This window comes from Lingula anatina, chromosome 8, assembly GCF_051362555.1.
Source record: "Lingula anatina isolate TDL-2025a chromosome 8, LinAna3.0, whole genome shotgun sequence".
Classification (NCBI taxonomy): Eukaryota; Metazoa; Brachiopoda; class Lingulata; order Lingulida; family Lingulidae; genus Lingula; species Lingula anatina.
Genome location: NC_141774.1, coordinates 1108958 through 1130191, shown reverse-complemented (window position 1 = coordinate 1130191; position 21234 = coordinate 1108958). Strand labels below are relative to the sequence as shown.

Genomic DNA, 21234 nt, shown 5'->3' with positions numbered 1-21234 from the left:
ACATCTTCCGCCTCAGTAATGAAACATCTACCTGTACAGGCATTGGTGGTATATGGACGACTGTTTTAATTTTCACATAATCCAGTCTTCATTGAACCGAATGGCAGCCAATTTATATTTTTTAATTGCCCACGAGTTCCAGTAACGTGGCTACACTGTACTGGTAAAGAAATCAGGGGCACAATGGCCATTTTAGCTTAATACAAGGACGCTAGCCACTGCTCCTACGGACACGGCTTGTCAATTTTTGTTTGGACCAGTAGATGTTTCAGAATATGTCAATTTAGTGGTTCGATATGGCCATTAGATTATTTTTTTCAGTTTGCAAAATACCATTTGTTTTTTTTTTTTTTTTTTTTTTTTTTTTCAAAATGTTAATGCTACATGATGGTTCTAAAAAAATGACAAAATCAAGGTCTGGTTACAATGTATAAGTAGTAATGTTAATGCAGTTGGGGGAAATGTTCATTCTTGTTGAAATTTTCATTTGGACCACTAAAACAGGATTTTAGGAAAGTGGTGGTCCGAGTGGCCAGTAAGCTGGAAAGTTTACTGCACAGACTGTTACAGGCTTCTCATTCTTAAGACGGGACCAGACCTGTGACCTTTGCACTTATAACATAGAACCACTGTCGTTGTCAGGGCCGGACCCAGGATTATTTGAAGGGGGGTCCGGTTTTTAGGAATGACATACCACGGATGCAAAGCCGACCATGCCCTTGGCATTGGGTTCGGGGCCCGCTGAAGGTCCCCGAAAAAAATTGGTATTTTAGACAGCGAACGGTGCCATTTGGTATGGTTGAAAACTATGATTCAGCTTGTCAAAATTCTAATTTCAAGAGAGGACCATTGATGTGATTTTTTTCCAGAAATCAAAGGGCGGTCAGGATCCCCCTGATATCCCCCTCCTAAATTCGCCACTGATAATCTCGTTGTTGACACAGCCTGTAGTACACCTTTGTTTCCACAGAACATATCTTTTGACGTGAATATTTGAATTTATCAAAGCTTATTACAGTGACAATAATCCAACAACAAAATAAAATAAAATACAAACATTCTTTATTTTCTGCATATATGAAAATATTCCAAAAAGCTGCAGTTATGTACATCAGGTAGTTAAATTTTATAGTCCTTTTTATAGTCCAATTGCGTTATAAAACCAGTTCCCTGTCATTCAACTTTCTCGTGATATAAATACACTAAGTACGCTACATTTCAATAAAGTTTACAAAATTAAACATTTGACAACACAACAGATATAGAAGATACTTTTTTTCGTCTGATAATTACTTTTTGATCAACCCCACTTTTTGAACACCGTATTTATTTATATATAATATATATATTATACTCTGACCAGGAAAAATCTAGGATAATAATAATATCAAATAATAAGGTATACATATGAGATAATAATGAATAATTGAGGTATACATTGTAGAAAAGATATTGCGTTGAAGTAAAGTTGTTCGTGTCACTTCTTTCAATCATGTGTGGTATAAAAATAGAGCAAATGTGTTGACAGAGCACCCACTGAGAGTAATACAAAATAGACATGATCAGAATTGCAGCACATCGACTGTTTTCATTTTCAAACACGCCGAGGACTTTCCTCGAGGCGGGAATGTACCCGGCTTGCTAGCACCATTACAGCGACGACTCCGTGGACGGTCGCTTCAAAATCGGGGAATATTTCCTTGTCTCTTGCTCAAAACTTCTGCGCTTGAGAAGTCGATGGTAGCGAAAGAGATCAAGCAATTCTTTTCTAAAGCACGCCCCGGTGATACTGTAAAGGAAAAAATTGCTGCAGTAGTTGATGTAGAAGATGGTCCTCGTGATGTACAGGACTCCTCGCGTGGTCACCAAGTCGGCGAGGCTGTTGGAGCTCCCGTTGAGTGTTTGGTATCTGCTGAAGCACCAGACCACAAAGTAAGGCAAGTTGAGGGCGATGAAGCAGGTAGAAAGACCGATGAGAATCAGCGTCATCTCCAGCCTCAGCTTGTTTTCCTTCACTACGCAGTGGACGCGCATGCCGTTCTTATTTCTCTTGCTGCGCATGCGCAGTTTGTGCACCATGATGACATTGAGCACTGCTATAATTAGGAACGGCACCAGAGTGATGGCGAGGCCAAACACTGCATCCAGGACGTTGGAAACAAACTCGTACTCTGGGTTAAAGGTACAGACCTTGACACCGACCTCCTCCTTGGCGTAGACGCCGCTCAAAATAGGCTTGTACAGACTGATCACCATGCCTACAGCCGTGTAGGTTAGAATGGTACGCCGTGCATATGCCCGGCTGCAAATCTTGATTTTCTTCAGTGGCAGACAGACGCCGATGTAGCGTTCTATGGTGAAGGCGACGATAAGCCAGACCGATATGAACCGCAGGGAATATGAAAAGTACAGAAACATGTGGCATACCCCGTTCATAGCCAGAATATCCAGCTTGATGTTCCGTGGGAGGAACGGAAGGCCACGTGTCGTCCAGTCCAAGAACACGTACACCACCAGAACGAGAATGTCCGAGATTGAGAGCGCCGCCAGGTACTGGCTCGCAGACAGACCGCGCATGCTCCGACTTATGAAAACGTTGAAAGAGAGACTGTTCCCGCATAGTCCTATGACTATTATCGCCGGGGTGAAGTAGGCGTAAAATAGACGCCCGTATTTAAACACAAGTGATTGCTCTGCAGAAATTTGGCGACTGGCAAAATCGTCGCTGGAATCTCCGAGGGTGAAGTTGAAGGCCAATAACTCGCATTCTCCCCCCTCGCAACTAGAGTTAGCCAAAAGCAAATCAGAAAAATCCATGGCGAAACTTTGGCAACGCCGTGAAGGGTTTCCGCCACCCAGTTGAACGCTATCGTCTTTCCATAGACGCTTTCGTCATTCGGTGATGCTTTTTGTAAAAACCTTATCTCGACAGCGGCTAACACAATGTTCTTCCGGTTCTTGCTGTGATGAATTCGTGAGCTCTCTGTTGATGACTGTCCCTACACGAGCTCTAAGGTGAAGTATTGATTTACGCGATGACCGCTGGTGATTAAGGCGGTGATTATTGCAGTGGAAAGACGCACACCTCTGATTAATTCTTAACGCGGCTTTAAGTCTGATTGCGTGTCGGCAGTGTTCCTCCACAGCTGCTGCTTCCAGATGATCACCGACCTCATGTCCTGTTTGTCAATCTGAAACACAAAAAATATATATAATATACTTTTAGCTTAATAGTGCAAAGGAACACTGAATTCGAGCTCTCTGGTTGCACTGCGTGTTTTTCACGACGCCAATAACTGACTTGTAAAGAGAAACACGCGCTTGCTGAATAGATGATCTCGCAACTGAAGAGCTGAAGGTGTTCAGTAGGTTATTCTGAAAAAAAAGCCAGCTTGGCTAGCTAGCTATACAGGTTATCTTAACTGAACGTTGCAATGTGGAAAGTAACTTTTAATGGAGTCAACTCTTCACCGTTATACAAGTTTTCAAATGAACCGCGGCAGGTCAACACCAAGCCCTGAAAGCCAACACTTATCCTGGCACAGGTGAAACAGAAAAAAGCATGCTGTCTAATTCTAAGGTAGTCGACTTGCAGGCAAATGCTTCGAAAGCTGGCAATGTAACAAAAATGCGCGCGGTTAATATAGACACACGCTCACTCCCTTACGAAAAAAATACCGTGAATATTTGTGGCTGTATAAGTACCTAGAAAACTAAAACAGAAAAACATTGTTGTAATCGTTGAAATGTTTATTCTGTAATACAAGGCCTCCGACCCAAAATACATGTTTTAACCACCACTGGTAATGTACTAAATACTTATATGTACACCAAACACGCATGAGCGTTATATTGTATCAATAAATGCAATTAATATATATATATATATATATATATATATATATATATATATATATATATATATATATATATAACAGCTAATTCTCTTATTAATAATTATAAATGATTGCAAACATATTAATAGTTATATTCTTAGTCAACACTGTGAAGCACACAACTCATTAGCAACATATCTCTTCTTGCAATGCAAATGCACCAATTAAAAATCTTTATAGACTATTAAAGTAAATACCTGACCTGAAAAACGCTGAAATGCAGTATATCTATCCTTTTCTCTTTCAAGCTGCCCGTCACAACGCACCTGCCATGTTCTTTACACGTGGATCAGATATAATAAGAGTTGTGCATAAGTCAAATAAACCCGATGCTTAACTTGCAGTTCATTGAACAGTCTCACTAAGTGCGTTTTTCATCACTTCTATACAGCGTCTAAAATATCCCCCTAGCTGGCGGGGATAAAAAACGACGCGTGCGGTTATTCCTGACAGGTGATCTACACATACAAGTAGTGCAAAGTTCGGCTCCTAAGGTAGCGTAGGGTAAGCTTCAAAATCTAGAGATATAAATATACGGGAAACAGAATCACGCCAATATGTATCAGAAATACGTATAGTAGAAGTCGTGTATGTGCAGCATATTGGTGACACACTTGCAGGGACTCGTCAAGGTCGGTCCTTACGTCTTTGAACCTCACCTCTGCTGTTGCCTGGACGTTTAACTGACGTCGGAGTGGCGTAACACTAGGTTGACGTTCTCCTCGGCTTAGACTCGCTTCTAGTCAACGATCAAGGCGAACTCGTAGTGAAACAGACGAGTGTGAAAAGTTGCCAGACACTTTACTGAAGCAGATCATGATTTCGCTCCCATCTGGATTAAAAGGAAACGACGCGTCTCTTTTTTTCTCCTCTCAGCTCCCATAATCAATGGTTTTTGACTTGCATTCCTTTGCTGCTCTTGAAGAAGACAGACACTTGGGTATGCGTGATGGATTGGATAATGCTACCGTTTATTGACAAAATACGGGAATCCATAAACAGATATTCAGTTTATAAAACTGCTTCCTTGACATATACTACGATGCGAAAACACTAACAGTTATAATGAAAACACTGCAATGGTTCTCAGAAAAATCTCTTAAAAACTGCATAAACCTTTGTTAGTCATTTTTCCCTTTATATCGAGATGCATTTCAATCACCGTGTACACTGTAGATCTTTAAGAAATAAATAAGTTATTATAAGTTATTAAAAAGATGCATATATGAAGATTTACTATAAAGATGTAATACCTAATCCAAGTTTTCGGCTCCTAGGCCTTCTTCAGGGAATTAAAAAAAAGAATGGTTTTTACCATTTGTTCAAGTTAGGGTGCTGTTTTGCTTGTAGCAATTTTTGTGATCCATCACCTTTTCTGTCATGCATACAGTCCCCCTCTCCTCCGGGACTGTCGGTTCTTCCTTGGCGCCGTCGTCCAATGCCCCGCCCTAGTTCACCATTCTGATATTAATGGGTTTCTCGTACGTTTTCCTCGACACTTGTTCCTTTCGTTCAGCCTGTTTGCTGAATTGCCCGCCTGAGTGACGTGGGAGAATGGAGAGGCAGCGCTTTCTGCACGCGCAGCACGCGCAACACGCGCTGCATCAAAGAAAAAAAAAGCTAACAAACAAACAAACGACGCTATACCCACAACTACCACCTTCACTATACACAAACCTAAACTCGTGGACATCTCCCCGGGATAAGGCGACAAAACCATCTACTCTTACCATCTCGTCAAATATATAATGGCCACCCTGCTTCAGTCTGCGTTGAAAAGCTGTTGATTGCCTTTATTCAGCCTCTGGTACATGTAAGACGTCATGAACTCTCCAAGGAGACGCAACTTTATATTTTGTCTGTGTGTTTTCCACAAGCGGATATGGCAAACACACAATTCTTATTTAACACGTCAGCGTACAACATGCTCCTCAAGGCAACTATATGGCCTTGAATATTACCCGCACCGTGTTGACTGCGTTTGCTTAAACCAGAAATAAGAAACGAGTGAATTCATCACTACCTTCCAATCTGCTTTTTATATGAATATTTTTGCATATTATGCATGACCATGAACTGGCAAATATGTATGGTACATATGCATATAACTGTATAAGAATAATAACGTATGTAGGCTACAATACAAAACATTTAGCTACACTGAAGTTGTTTCATATGCATGTACATGGCTCTATAGGATTGGTCAGATCGGTTACCAGAAAAAGCGTTCGCAAGTGCGTTAAGTCATGAACGTTGTTCGACGACTGTCTACTACCACATGAAAGAGACCCAGCACAAATCATTATAAAAACTGAACCAAACTATCAACCCCCATTTTAACACAAACCTAAGAATTATCTGTGCCTGAATTCCCTACAAAGTTCACAGAAATGTGACGCTATTTACTGGATAATTAACCAATGCCTAATCTAACGTTTGATTTACGACAAGGTCTCTTGTCTGCAATAACTGACGTCTTACTTTGTCCAAATCAAGCTACTCATTTGGGTCGAACCATACAAAAACATATTAAGACACTGTTCGTTTCATTACCAGACCATTTACATCAGCATCTGCCATAACACGTCCAAGCTGCTGTTATTAATTAACGCTGTGTAAAATGTCGTCTGCCACTCTGCTTTTCATCACTGTGAATTCTCTCGGAAATTGATTCTGTCCAAGAATGTCCCAGGTTTGCGGGCACCGCGTTCCACAATCAGATAAAATGTCTTACCTGGATATCATCAAATTTGTCTGCAACTGCTCGTCCAATTTTCATAAATCCGCGGCCACCCATCCGCATTTATTCATTACTGCTGGTTCAGTTTTCTGTCAAGGACGACGATGATGGTAATTTATCAGCAGATCTAATACCGAGAATTAAGACCAGAGCAAGCGTAATGGCTAAAAATAACAGTCTTTATCTTTGTCATTTCATCAAACCAGATTTCTTTAATCCTTCCTTCTGCGTAACTCGGAGATCAAGGCCCTGGTTTTCTGAGAACACTTCTTACTTCTATGTGCCAAACACTAAGCTTACAAACAAATTTTCTTTGGTACATTTAATTCTACAAGCTGAAAATCATTCATTTTGTGTGTGAAAGTACAGAAAAGATGGCCTTTTTGTTTGTTTCTTTTCATGTATATATAAATATGGGAAAACATGACTTAATAATATATTTCAGATTTGTAACTCATGATCATGGACGGGCGTAGTCAAGAGAATTTCATCACAGTGTCTTTAAAAATGACTTTTTCTTTATACATGTAACAAAGACATTGGGAGAAAATCATTATGAGAAGGAGGATGCTTTGCGAAACCACCTACATGTACCCAATGAAGTTAAGCCAGTGACGATCCCATTTTGTTTGCGTTTTTCTCATTCTTCCTTTTTTTTTTTTTTTTTTTTTTTGATGTGGACAAACTATGGAAAAAAAACATCGTTAGCCTAATTGCTATCTGAACATGCACTTGTGAACCAGAATCATGCCAGAAATGTCAAGATGACATTTAAAAACCCATACATCCTGAACTAAATCCAACAGCAAAGATGTCATTACTACGTACAACATCGCTGTTTTCACGATCAAAAAAAAATGCAGATTACCAAACATCGATCCGTATCCGTGTCTTCCTGCGTCACCATCAAAGCAATGCAGTTTGCAGTGGATTCTCTTTCTCTCTCCCTCTCTCTCTCTCTCTCTCTCTCTCTCTCTCGTTGTCTTTGGGCAGCAGGAGCATATAGCAAGACGGGCGTTCAATAAATCCCGGACAGTTTTCGCAGGGGTCTTAAATGCATAAATAGATCTATCTCACTTCACAAACCACAATACAAGTTTTTCTCCCAGCAACGAGGGAAATTGTACCCAGTACCTGCATTTCAAACAATATAGTATATCGGATTTCTTTATTGTTATAGACCTTCCTGAATAAGATATTTGTACAATTATGGGCAGATACAACGTAATACACCGTTATACAAATAGATAGATATGTAGCACAATTACATGCATAATTAAGTAACACAGTTATATATTCTCCACTAGCAAAAAAGTGCCTTACTGCCGGCTGCGTTTTCTTTCTAAACAAAATGCATTTATGTGGATAACAAAAGTCTATTGAATAATTAAATTAATATATAATTAATTTATAAATGAAATTACTACTTGTATTTGAGAGATTCAGTCTTTGAGCCAAAATGATTCAACAGAAGGTGGGGGGGGGGGGGCAGGAATGGTAGTCCTAGGAATGGAAGTCCGGGCTCCCATGTGGTTAGCACAGGTTAGGGTTAGTTGGAGTATTGGGGTAAGTATATGGGACAAATTTTGTTTGCGTTTTTCTCATTCTTCCTTTTTTTTTTTTTTTTTTTTTGATGTGGACAAACTATGAAAAAAACATCGTTAGCCTAATTGCTATCTGCACATGCACTTCATAACCAGAATCGTGCCAGAAATGTCAAGATGACATTTAAAAACCCACACATCCTGAACTAAATCCAACAGCACAGATGTCATTACTACGTACGACATCGCTGTTTTCACGATCAAAAAAAAAATATGCAGACTACCAAACCTCGATCCGTATCCGCGTCTTCCTGCGTCACCATCAAAGCAATGCAGTTTGCAGTGGATTCTCTCTTTCTCTCTCTCTCTCTCTCTCTCTCTCTCTCGTTGCCTTTGGGCAACAGAAGCATATAGCAAGACGGGCGTTCAATAAATCCCGGACAGTTTTCGCAGGGGTCTTAAATGCATAAATAGCTCTATCTCACTTTACAAACCACAATCCAAGTTTTTCTCCCAGCAACGAGGGAAATTGTACCCAGCACCTGCATTTCAAACAATATATATCGGATTTCTTTATTGTTATAGACCTTCCTGAATAAGATATTTGTACAATTATGGGCAGAGACAACGTAATACACGGTTACACAAATAGATAGATATGTAGCACAATTACATACATGATTAAGTAACACAGTTATATATTCTTCCTTAGCAAAAAAAGTTGCCTTGCCTGCCTGCTGCGTTTTCTTTCTAAATAAAATGCACTTATATGGATTACAAAGGACTATCAAATAATCAAACTAATATATAATTAATTAATTTATAGATAAAATTACTCTTTGTATTTGAGAGATCCAGTCTTTGAGCCAAAATGATTCAGCAGAAGGTGGGGGAGGGGGCAGGAATGGTAGTCCTAGGAATGGAAGTCCGGCCTCCCATATGGTTAGCACAGGTTTGGGTTGGTCGCAATATTGGGATAAAAATATATTAATATATCACCTGTACAAAGTAATGGAGAACGGACTACGGTTCCTAGCGGACTACCATTCCTGTCACACCTGTACAAAGTAATGGAGAACGGACTACAGTTCCTAGCAGACTACCATTCCTGTCACACTTGTACAAAGTAATGGAGAACGGACTACAGTTCCTAGCGGACTACCATTCCTGTCACACCTGTACAAAGTAATGGAGAACGGACTACGGTTCCTAGCAGACTACCATTCCTGTCACACCTGTACAAAGTAATGGAGAACGGACTACAGTTCCTAGCGGACTACCATTCCTGTCACACCTGTACAAAGTAATGGAGAACGGACTACAGTTCCTAGCGGACTAACATTCCTGTCACACCTGTACAAAGTAATGGAGAACGGACTACGGTTCCTAGCGGACTACCATTCCTGTCACACCTGTACAAAGTAATGGAGAACGGAATACGGTTCCTAGCGGACTACCATTCCTGTCACACTTGTACAAAGTAATGGAGAACGGACTACAGTTCCTAGCAGACTACCATTCCTGTCACACCTGTACAAAGTAATGGAGAACAGACTACGCTTCTGGCGGACTACCATTCCTGTCACACCTGTACAAAGTAATGGAGAACGGACTACGGTTCCTAGCGGACTACCATTCCTGTCACACCTGTACAAAGTAATGGAGAACGGAATACGGTTCCTAGCGGACTACCATTCCTGGCACACTTGTACAAAGTAATGGATAACGGACTACAGTTCCTAGCAGACTACCATTCCTGTCACACCTGTACAAAGTAATGGAGAACGGACTACGGTTCCTAGCAGACTACCATTCCTGTCACACCTGTACAAAGTAATGGAGAACGGACTACGGTTCCTAGCGGACTACCATTCCTGTCACACCTGTACAAAGTAATGGAGAACGGACTACAGTTCCTAGCGGACTACCATTCCTGTCACACCTGTACAAAGTAATGGAGAACGGACTACGGTTCCTAGCGGACTACCATTCCTGTCACACCTGTACAAAGTAATGGAGAACGGACTACGGTTCCTAGCGGACTACCATTCCTGGCACACTTGTACAAAGTAATGGAGAACGGACTACAGTTCCTAGCGGACTACCATTCCTGTCACACCTGTACAAAGTAATGGAGAACAGACTACGCTTCTGGCGGACTACCATTCCTGTCACACCTGTACAAAGTAATGGAGAACGGACTACGGTTCCTAGCAGACTACCATTCCTGTCACACCTGTACAAAGTAATGGAGAACGGACTACGGTTCCTAGCGGACTACCATTCCTGTCACACCTGTACAAAGTAATGGAGAACGGACTACAGTTCCTAGCGGACTACCATTCCTGTCACACCTGTACAAAGTAATGGAGAACGGACTACGGTTCCTAGCGGACTACCATTCCTGTCACACCTGTACAAAGTAATGGAGAACGGACTACGGTTCCTAGCGGACTACCATTCCTGGCACACTTGTACAAAGTAATGGAGAACGGACTACAGTTCCTAGCGGACTACCATTCCTGTCACACCTGTACAAAGTAATGGAGAACGGACTACGGTTCCTAGCAGACTACCATTCCTGTCACACCTGTACAAAGTAATGGAGAACGGACTACGGTTCCTAGCGGACTACCATTCCTGTCACACCTGTACAAAGTAATGGAGAACGGACTACGGTTCCTAGCAGACTACCATTCCTGTCACACCTGTACAAAGTAATGGAGAACGGACTACGGTTCCTAGCGGACTACCATTACTGTCACAGCGGATCATGCATGCTCTCTACACGCGTGGTGCGGAATTGAAGCCCTGGATTATATTGCCTTTCACCAATAAAATAATAATCAAACACATCGAGGGGAATAGAAAAGTGTGATTCACACATCGCCCTGGATGTCAGGCTGATTGTAGTAATACAACTCCAAAACCCACAGATCTATTCATCTATGACCTTTCATGATTGCCAGTCAACTGGGAAATGGCTTGGTTAATTAAAAAACTAACGAAGTATACGGCCTGTAATACCGTTTTTGAACCATTCAACAAAAAAGGCAGATATAAATATACTCTTATTAGTGTATATGTACGGAAAGTTAATTAAATTTATTGTGTATTTGGATTTGAACCGGAAAAAAAGATTGCACACCCGTCTCATGTAGGTGTCTTGCTTATATGTAATTGCCAATCAACTGTAAAACACGTACACACACATTTTAGTTTCATGAAATCAGTTTCTCTAAAGCCAGATAAAAACGTTTGTGAAACACATGTTTAAAAACTCCAAATGGCGAAAAAGATGGCAAGAAACATGTTGTTTTTAAATATTGTAGTATCTGAGATCAGAATAAAATGACAGCCATTGTTCCTGTAGCCGTATAATTCGAGTCTTCGCGTCCAGAGGTTATTCATACATGAAAGAGACGTTAAATGTCAGAATTATTTTCCATTATTCATGATTCCCACAGTCGTCACCAAAGCTAGAACATCGAGAACAACAGTAAAGTCACATCCCAAAGGAGAAACACTTTCTTCTTGCTGTTAAATGCCCTAAATCGTGTCATATATACTATTAAGATGTAAAGGGAGTGTCTCCACAAAAAAAGCTAAACGTTGAGAGCTCGATACATCTGTTAATCCCACATAAACCTATATGTTGTTTGATACTGTATTATAAGATCCAAAAGGTCATGCTAGGAGACGTTAAAGAAGACAAAAGGTTCGAAACATGGACTTTTCGCTAAGTCGTCCATATTTGTTCAGTAGACCTAATAACTAGAACGATGTAAGGAGCAGGTGTTGACTTATTTAGCCGATGATTTTACTTTGAACGAGTGAAACATTTAATTTGCGGATTAAGCGAGAAATACCGAGTACTTACTCAACTACGATAAGTGAATCATTCTACTACGTTTCAAATTTGTTATATTGGCAGATCGCATTTCAATAGACATTGCACATATAATGAAAAAATACGACCTGCAGCCAGCAATTTCAAAAGGGGGGGGTCTTTTCTGAAAAAAGTGGACCTTTTAGCATGAATTCTTCTTGTACCTAGATAAAATTTTCCCAGAGTGGAGCCTTTGCCGGCAAAAAGGGAGGGTTTCTTTTGACACCCCACCCAAAACCCCTCTGTTTAAGAGCCTGAAATGTATTCTATGTCAGCTTAGAAGTATATGTTCGTTTAATATACTTGCCGTGGAGAGAGTTTCTGTCATTCATCAGCTCCTTTAAACCAGGGCACCCGCATACTGAAACATGTCACTAACAATTCCTACCCCGTTTGCAAGTTGATAGTTCATCAAAGTTCTCCATCGAGGAGGGTATGTTTTAATATAAATCTTAGATCTGTGTCTTTGAAACAAATCTTAAGATAATCTTCTTATAGTCACTGGAAGTTTCCTCATATATAGTTGGTGTTTGGTAACAGTGATTTAGTAATTAGTTGTCAAGGTATACCCACTTTACCTGCTTTAAGCTGAGATTCATTACTTATAATATATATCTTACATCTGTGTCTTAAAACAAATCTCAAGGTAATCTTCTTAGAACCGCCGAAAGCTACAAACTTAACATATATTTCGTGACTCTTTTGTATCAGTAACAGTAATTTAAGGATTACTTTATTGGCAACGTATACTTAAATAGCACAAGTTTTAATCAGGGTCTTATTACAGCTGACACCTGACACAGAAGAATAATCTCCTTCAAATATAGGGCTTACGGAAGTTTCGAGAGAGAGGTGGGAGAGAGATCAAAGATAAAAATGACTTCCAGTGCAGAAATTGTAAGTCACATCCAAGTATTAACTAGTAAAAATGACTTTCCAAACCACAAAATACATGTAAAATTAAATTAACACGTCTATATTGTATATGCTTAATGTTTTGTGTCGTTCTATTGAAAGCAAAACTAGACACAAAGTGTATTTCCTGAGAAATATGCACAATTCCAGAGTAGCGTTCCAAAGGTGCATACTGAGTACCTTTGGAACGCTTGTATTTTGGCTCATCTATTCACCCTACATCTGTAACGCGTAATAAAGAAATTAAAGTCATTCCGTACATATAAATCAATAAATCAGCAATGTATTACGGGTCGAATATGACGCCTGCTATAAAGAGATAATTGCACCTAGACCATTTTAGCTATTAATTGCCACGTAGATGAGAGATAGGATCTAAAAAAAATGCGATCTTATTCTTATGTGTCCCACATGTTCTTCTTATTACAGGGTTATCCAGTTTCAAAGTTGCGAAAAAAAGTTTGTCGCAATCTAAAAAACCATTCGAGATAAGTATCAATTTCTCGCTCATTTTGAAGTGCCGGAGAAAACCGACTCCTGACTCAGACCGTTTGTTCTAAAAACTTGTAAAAAATGCCTATTCAGGAAAATATCTCTTTCACCTAAGATTAAAGTAATTTTTTCTTCAATCAACAGTTAAATATTGAAACTGTTCACCTCCAATACTTTGGTGTCTTTCAGAGCATCTTCATCTTTCTTTCACCTCTCTTTAACAAAACATAAACGAAATCTTAATAGAATCAATTGAGACACTGTCTTGTGGGCTTTTTACTAGGCTTCAAAACTGACTATAGGCACCATTCTGATACACGGCCCGGCTGTGAAAAAAAAACTCGTTTTAAATTTTCATTTTCATACCTTCATCGCATCATCTGGGAGATTTTGGAACAAGACTTTGATATGAATAAAGCACATGAATAATATTATATTAAATGTCACCAGTCACTTGTACATGTACCCAGTAATAGTGATTTCGTAATTTTTGATTATGAGACCTTGTTTTATCTGATAAACAAGCATCATACCTGTGTAAGTAATATCACTGAGATTGAGACATCAGACAGTCTAACAGCAGGGTGTCGAGGCAAAACAATCTATTGAAGCACGAACATCAGAGCCTTTTTTGCTTTGTCCGCACGGCTCTTCTAGAGAACTTACACCAATGGAAAAAAAGGTCTTCTCCTTGTTCTCGTTACGATCTACATGTACCTCTCAATTAGCCATGCGTGTCATTTTTATCTTCAAGGACACAAATCTTTGCAAAATATCCGCCCCCAATCATTGTTGTTTAGTTGAAAAAATATTCAATTTCCCTTTATATTTAGTAGGTAGGCGGGTGTCTTTAGAAAGTAGAATAACAACCAAACTGTTTAAAATTTGTCTTGTATAATGCAGAAAATTCACAGGAGATTGGGACTAATAATCCTAACAATGGAAAATAGATCTATCCTCAGGTGTTAGCGGCAGCCGCTCGGATAAAGGACTTATTGAAAAGCGGATGAGAAAAAATAGATGGTTAGCCAGCTCACATTCAGGCCGTGACGTCCGGGGGTTTATTCTAAACATCAGCTGCGTTGCATTTCTTTAACGAGATGTAATTATACACGACCATTAAAATGTGCCGTGGGTAGACGGGGGGGGGCAGGCACGCGCGTCAAATGCAGCCAACGTTGGTTGCTTGCTCGGTAGAAGATGACTCTCTGCCTAAAGCACAATGTGAAGGTCTTTCGCTCAATTTGGCAACAAATAGAAGACTTCTGATAAAGAAAAACATAGTTTTGTAGCACAGCAAAGGGGGAAACAAGAAAGGTTTAATGGGGGGAGGGGGGTCCTTGCAAGGAATGTCGTAAAATTTGTTTTTGAGCAGACATCGCATAAAAATTTCTTTCTGTTATGATTGAATACATTGTCTCTGACTTTTCCATAAAATATAAGCGGAATTCAAACCCATTTCCCCATATAGGTTGAATAATCCGCGTGATATAAGGCCCCGTACTCGTCTGTCGACCCAGTTGCGTAACACTAACCATACCTGTGTGAATCAAATGAAAGACCTGCGTTTTTTTTTTACTTGGACAGTCAGTATCTTTGCACCGTCTAGTCTGGGGGCGAAACTGCTTATGACGTCATCCATGACGTCACACGTCATCTCTTCTTAAAACAACCGTGGTTTATTTTTTTTCCGTACAATGATGGTTACGAAAGGCGCTTCGAACGTGATATCGAGGATACAGAACCGTCATTTTACAAATTTAGAATCAAATATATTAAAAATCTTTTATACCAGACATCTGTCACGCTACATGTAAACATGCATGTAAAATAAACCTTTGATGTCACGGAACCTGTTTTGGACAGCTACCCATATTAGACAGTTCGTATTAATTTTTTTTTTTTTTTTTAGATGCTAAATTTATTTAATGGCTTCAAGCGTACATTGCATGTAAGACCTTTTTTTCCGTCACACAAGTCCAGTTTTGGCTTGACAACGTCATGCGTGGGGCGTTGTAGAAAAGAAAATCAGGGGGTGGAAACGCGCTACTAAAATGATTATGACGAGCCTAACCGTCAATACCGGATATTGGTTTGTGACCTTGAGGGGAAATTAGGCTTGGTCTTTGCGGCACGCATGAACAGTAGTCGATCTACCACACCTGGGTCTTTTGTTTTTGACAACTGTTCACTCGTCAACGAGGTGCTTGTTCAAGACTACACACTGATATCTACTAGTACTACCAGTGGCTTCATTAGTAACGTTCCCACAATACATGGTTTTCTGTCTGTGCGTACATACCCTGAATTTGGCCAGCTTCACTGACGAGAACAATGGACGTTTCTCACCCCTCTCTAGGATTACCCCTGAGAAAATCGAGCAGCAGGAAAACTGTCTGCTTGCCTCGCCCCTTTCTAATCAGCTGAGAAAGAAATTCATTTTCGGCTCAAACTATCACTTACCAGCAAAACAAATTTGAAACAAATTCTGTTCTACATTTCACTCATCACAACCCTATGACTACTTGATCGTGAGTTATCAGGTGTAATATTAAGTGCAGAGAGTCGCCCTGAGCTAGCAAATGCAATATCCTCAGGTAAATCACGAAGGATGAATGCTAATAAGAGGGTAAAAGTGCCCACCTTTGTACATGAAATATAAATTGTGAATGAATAAAAAAAATGATACCAAATAAAAATTCAGGTCTTACACTTTTATGATCCACAGTAGTTTTTTTTTTTTTTTTTTTTTTTTTTTGTAATTTTGAAATATCAAATATTAATGTCAAAATGACCTCGTCAAATATTCTGCCGGTTTAATCTGGCTACCCCCACCCCCACCCACACATATATAACTCATTAAAAATGCTAAGCAATGATGTCTCAAGCCAAATAATATTTTTTCACGCAACAAATATATGCATAAACTTTATAATAGCAAATCATTTTTAAAATTTGATGATGGGCACTTTGCCAAGTTACCGGCACTCATCCTTTCTGGAGCCTAAATCAACACTAATTTACAGCCACTTTCCGATGTAATGTGACAGAGAGTCCCCCCCCCCCCCCCCCCCCCCATGACACAGAATCTGTTTCCCCTTAATTTGTACAGGTAATAAGGCTTGCCCTAGATTTTGACCCACTTACACCAGGCTAACCCTAACCATTTTCACTAAATGGAGGGCGGACTTTCAGGTACGCGGACCCTTAGTTTCGTTACACAGGTTTTTAAGAGTATGGCCAACTAAGATAACCATTTCTTCAGCTCCCTTCAAGACGACTACCCTGAGTGGCTTTGTATTATGCTACGAGTAAGCTGACTCCGTGAGTTTTCAGAATAATAAAGAATACCCAATTGCCCGCAATGGAGTCAATGCCTCTACTTCAGCGTAACAATTAGACAGTTCAGGGATATATTATAGAAGTTCTTAGAGCTCAGTCCACAAATTACACGGTCCCTTTCTAGTTTTATCGCTCTAAATTTATCACTTTCACTTTGACAAACAAATGTATGTGGAGGATGTTTTCTTTCTGATTCAGTTGTTCAATGTTTTAATTCAATGGCTCTGTAACCAAGACTAAGGACAACACTGCTGTACTAGTACTCTCACTTAGTTTATCTCTGACTCCATGAGTTGACCAAGTAATAAACAATACCCAATATTGCCAGCAATGAAGTCAATGCCTTTACTTCACTTCACAGGCCCGTAGCTAGCAATTTCAAAAGGGGGCTTCCTTTTCTGGAAAAGTGGACCTTTTCCCATAAAAGCTACATGTACCTAGATCATATTTTACCCAGAGTGGACCTTTTCCAAGCAAAAGGGGCGGTTCTTTCGAACCCCCCGAACCTCCCCTGGCTACGGGCCTGCTTCAGTATAACAGTTGTAGAATGATGAGTAATATGCTGCAGTTTGGGGTTAGTGTGCCAGAGACGACAGTACTAGTATATAAATATGTTATAGAAGTTCTTAGAGCTCAGTCCACAAATTACAAGTTCCCTTTCTAGTTTTACCGCTCTAATTTTACCACTTACGCTTTGACAAACAAATACAGGTTGCATTTGAAGAGGAAATGATGGTTATTTAATCAATACGGTTGCTTAATACGTTACTTCTCAAACTAAGCGTCTTATCTACTTACATCAAACCGCACTGAGTGAATTCCTACTGCATGTACATGTACCTCCCTTGAGAGCCAGCGTAACGCTTCATCCTCCTTATTGCATCGCAGAATTCGTTACCAGACCCGGCTCCTACTTCAAAACTGTTCCATTGTTTAAAACAAGTCAGGGTATCTTCTTTTTAAAGTTTGTAAAGCGACAATATAAAGGTCGTTTTGCGGAGTTAATTGATCCCCGTATAAGAATTAAGAATTACGAACTAATTTTTCTACAATCAACGGCTGAAAAGGATAGCTAATATTTCCTCCTATATTTCAATGTCTCTCAGAGCATCGATATCCATCAGGGGATGACAACATGGGCTTCTGATTGAAGAAAATTTCACATTATTCTTATAAAATAACACAGCCGACGAAACTCTTTTATGTATAGGAATTGTTATTCTCCAATTGTTGAAATTTGCGATTTAACGTACTCGGTGGTCGTTTGTCAAAAATTCGTCACAGAAAATCATCCGGAAGCCTTAAGAGTACTATACTGCAGGGCAGTGTAATTAAAACAGTACATTCTTGAAGTATCTAACTCCCATGCGATATCCAGCTACTTCCAGACGCAGATAGCGTTCTGTACGATCAGGCTGCAATGCTTCTTTAATCTACATCTCAAGGTAGATGTATGATAGCTGACCGCCAGATGGCGACAGTGTACGAATACTAATTAAAGAAAATGCACGTCTTTAGCAGCTTATGCAGAGGAGACATCTGGTGACGCTGTATGGTGTAAATACGCAAACTGTTCACCATACTATGATAAGGAGATGATGTTTAAATCTAAAACTAAAAACCTATGGACTTGTGAAGATTCTTTTGTCTATAGCTATTTATATTAGTTTGATCTTACCATCAAACTAATATAATTAGCTATAGACAAAAGAATCTTCACAAGTCTGTTATAATAACATAGCTAATGAAACTGTTCTACATAAAAACCTATGGCATTGGAAATGACGGATTGTTAACTGCTGGTCTTGGCTGACTACAGCGCGGTGACACATTTCTAAGACAATCACAAAACCTTCACAAGTGCAAAGACGTACGTTCCTTAGAGCATATTAAACTGAAAGTGAATGCCAATCTTACCCGTTTAAAACGTTCTGAAATGTGGCTTGTAGAAAAGAGAACTCTCGCAATGGAGAGGACATAATGCGAGAAAAAGAAAATTACGTTCCATTTCGCCTAAATTGCATAGAGCACACATTTTTGTGGATTGGGTCTGATGGCCTGTGTTATTCAGTTCTTAATTAGATTTACGAGAACTACCCCAAAAATTATATGCGTGAAAGTTGCGCTTATTTCCTTTGCCATGAACAGTATCTAGGAAGAGTAATGGAAAGAATGACGATGTGGGAGAGCCGTCCCCTGGGGACAGTTGCTGCCACACGTTCCACCCAGCATGTAAATATTTGCCGTGGCCAACCACTGGTTCAGGCAATCTATTAAGAGGTTCAAGTTCCAGCTTGGCTTAAAGCTTTCTTCATGCATTTTATTTCTCTCACACACATGCGCGTGCTCGTACACGCACACACTCGCGCACACACACAAGCACACACACATACGCACAAACACGCACACACACACAGACACACACACATACGCGCTCTAATTTGTCTAGAGTTGACGTGCCTTATTATTAATATCATAATTGTTGTTATTGTTGTTGTATTTATTGATTTATTAATATTGTATAATGTAGTATAATACATCTCAAACGTAGCATAGAAAGCCAACGATTTAACCGATCAAATCATTTTATTGCCAGTACAGACTATCGCACATCTTTGGTGAAGGTATACGTTTGGTGGCCTGTATTAATCCAACTATTGATTAATTATTCGATCATTGTTTTAGACATGCCAAAAAAAAAAAACGCCTTGGAGATTGAAAACCCAGGGAATAAAAATAGTTCCAAAATCGAGAAATTGGCAAAGTCGATCCATTTGCAAACTATTTCTGGTATTGTTTTTTAAACGTTTTTATAAAGTCTAAATAAGACGTAAAATGAGATATTGGAATTGGTTTTAAAGGAAAAAGATGACAATTCTTGAGGGGAATAAAGACGCCATTTATCACGATAAAGATTCATTCCATCGCTAATTTCCCTCAAAAAGACATTGCTTCGTTTCCTGAAAATATAATGTTAAAGACAAGTTTACAACCAAACAAATAAACATAGAAACGAAAATGAACGCCTACCTGATAACTTCACCTGGCGCGTGGCATGCGTTAGTTATGCACAGATCTGCGGCAATTTCCACGGACTCGTGTCTTCTGTCTTCTGTCAGACGGTACTGAGCCTAGCAGCGTCTCATGCAGCGCGCTGAGTCTTTATAAATAGTTGACCAGGCGTTGAAATACGGACTTGGCAGATGTCTGTGTCCATTGCAAACGAGCTGTCAATTAACAGCAAGGTTGACGTGGCTTATGGGAGTGAGGGCTTATTTATAGGGAGATTTATGTGCTGTTATATCGTGTATTTATACGTTTTAAACTTCCCTAAAAAATGAAAAAAAATTATTAGATTACTCAATTCGACTCCTCCTTTCTATTGAATTCGATGTTTCTACCATGTAAAATCAGATTGCTATGTTTTTTTAACAAACCATGGTTAATGTAAACCACAAGACTCTTTTTAACATTTCATAAGGAAATATTTGTGTGAGGGGGTTATCGTTTTTAAGGAGTGAATTGGGAAACATAAAAAACAGTGTGGAAATTAAACATTAAAATATGACGTTGGAATATGTGCTGTTATGCTACTGACTATCATCAGAAAATATTTGCACGTGCTCGTGTTCATGAAGTAGAATTTACGTGAAACCCGTCCTCATCTCCAAACTGTTAATACTTGAGCAAAACGCTTAGTGCGCGTTGATTGAAAAATATGCGTCTAGTGATAATGAAAACATTACGCTAAACTGGCGAAAGCTTTATTGCTACATTAACGATCCGACTCCTTTGTGTTCGGCGTTGATTTCACTTCTTTTTTCATTTGCGACGGGCAACAGTGCTTTATCTAATGCATTTTGTTGCATAAAAGAAAATCTGCAGTATGCTTCGTCCGTTTCCTGTATCGTCTACTTATTACCAGAAACTTGGATAATCAAAATAACCAGACTGGAAAAGCAGAGGCTTTATTGGGTCTTCCTGCAATCTGGCGCGAATGGACCAAGACGTGGAGAATTAATAGTATTAACCTTCCTGCACTTATGGAATGTACTTGTCCGTATATTTGTACATCTCGGTGATGTTGCTTTATGGCCGATGCTTCCGGTGAAGTAGGTTTAAGTCATTAGTCCAGGGATTTGGAACATATTTAAAACCGTAACAATGATGTAAGTGTCCCTTTAGATCATTAAGGCGACTGAAACTTTGAGACTAATTATCTAAGACCGACTTATTGGACTTTGATCTTAAATAATGTTAATGGTTGGGACATTTCTGAGGCGACCTTGGGATTTGTGAGATTATTTGAAAAGCACTTGTCTTAATACTTGAAGCATGTATCCCTTTCTTTTTTATGGCCTCAGTACACCTACGACTTGTTTCTAGAACAGTTTCTAACAAATCTGTGTTTGTCCG

The 21234-nt window shown here is 39.6% G+C and overlaps 1 protein-coding gene across 6 annotated transcripts; it reads right to left on the bottom strand.

The window, feature by feature from the left end:
• Positions 1-1045: 1045 nt before the first annotated feature.
• Positions 1046-19942, bottom strand: LOC106179689 (putative G protein-coupled receptor 139). 6 transcript variants are annotated; one of them, XM_086994257.1, is made up of 2 exons: positions 19849-19942; positions 1046-3191 (listed from the first exon to the last, which is right to left on the bottom strand). In XM_086994257.1, exon 2 carries the CDS (start codon positions 2815-2817, stop codon positions 1651-1653), a length of 1167 nt encoding a protein of 388 aa, XP_086850383.1. In that variant the 5' UTR covers positions 2818-3191; positions 19849-19942; the 3' UTR covers positions 1046-1650. The 6 variants fall into 6 exon arrangements, 5 of the variants coding, with proteins under 5 accessions (XP_086850383.1, XP_086850381.1, XP_086850384.1 ...); XM_086994255.1 differs by lacking the exon at positions 19849-19942 and adding an exon at positions 17617-18280; XM_086994258.1 differs by lacking the exon at positions 19849-19942 and adding an exon at positions 15779-16019.
• Positions 19943-21234: the final 1292 nt, after the last annotated feature.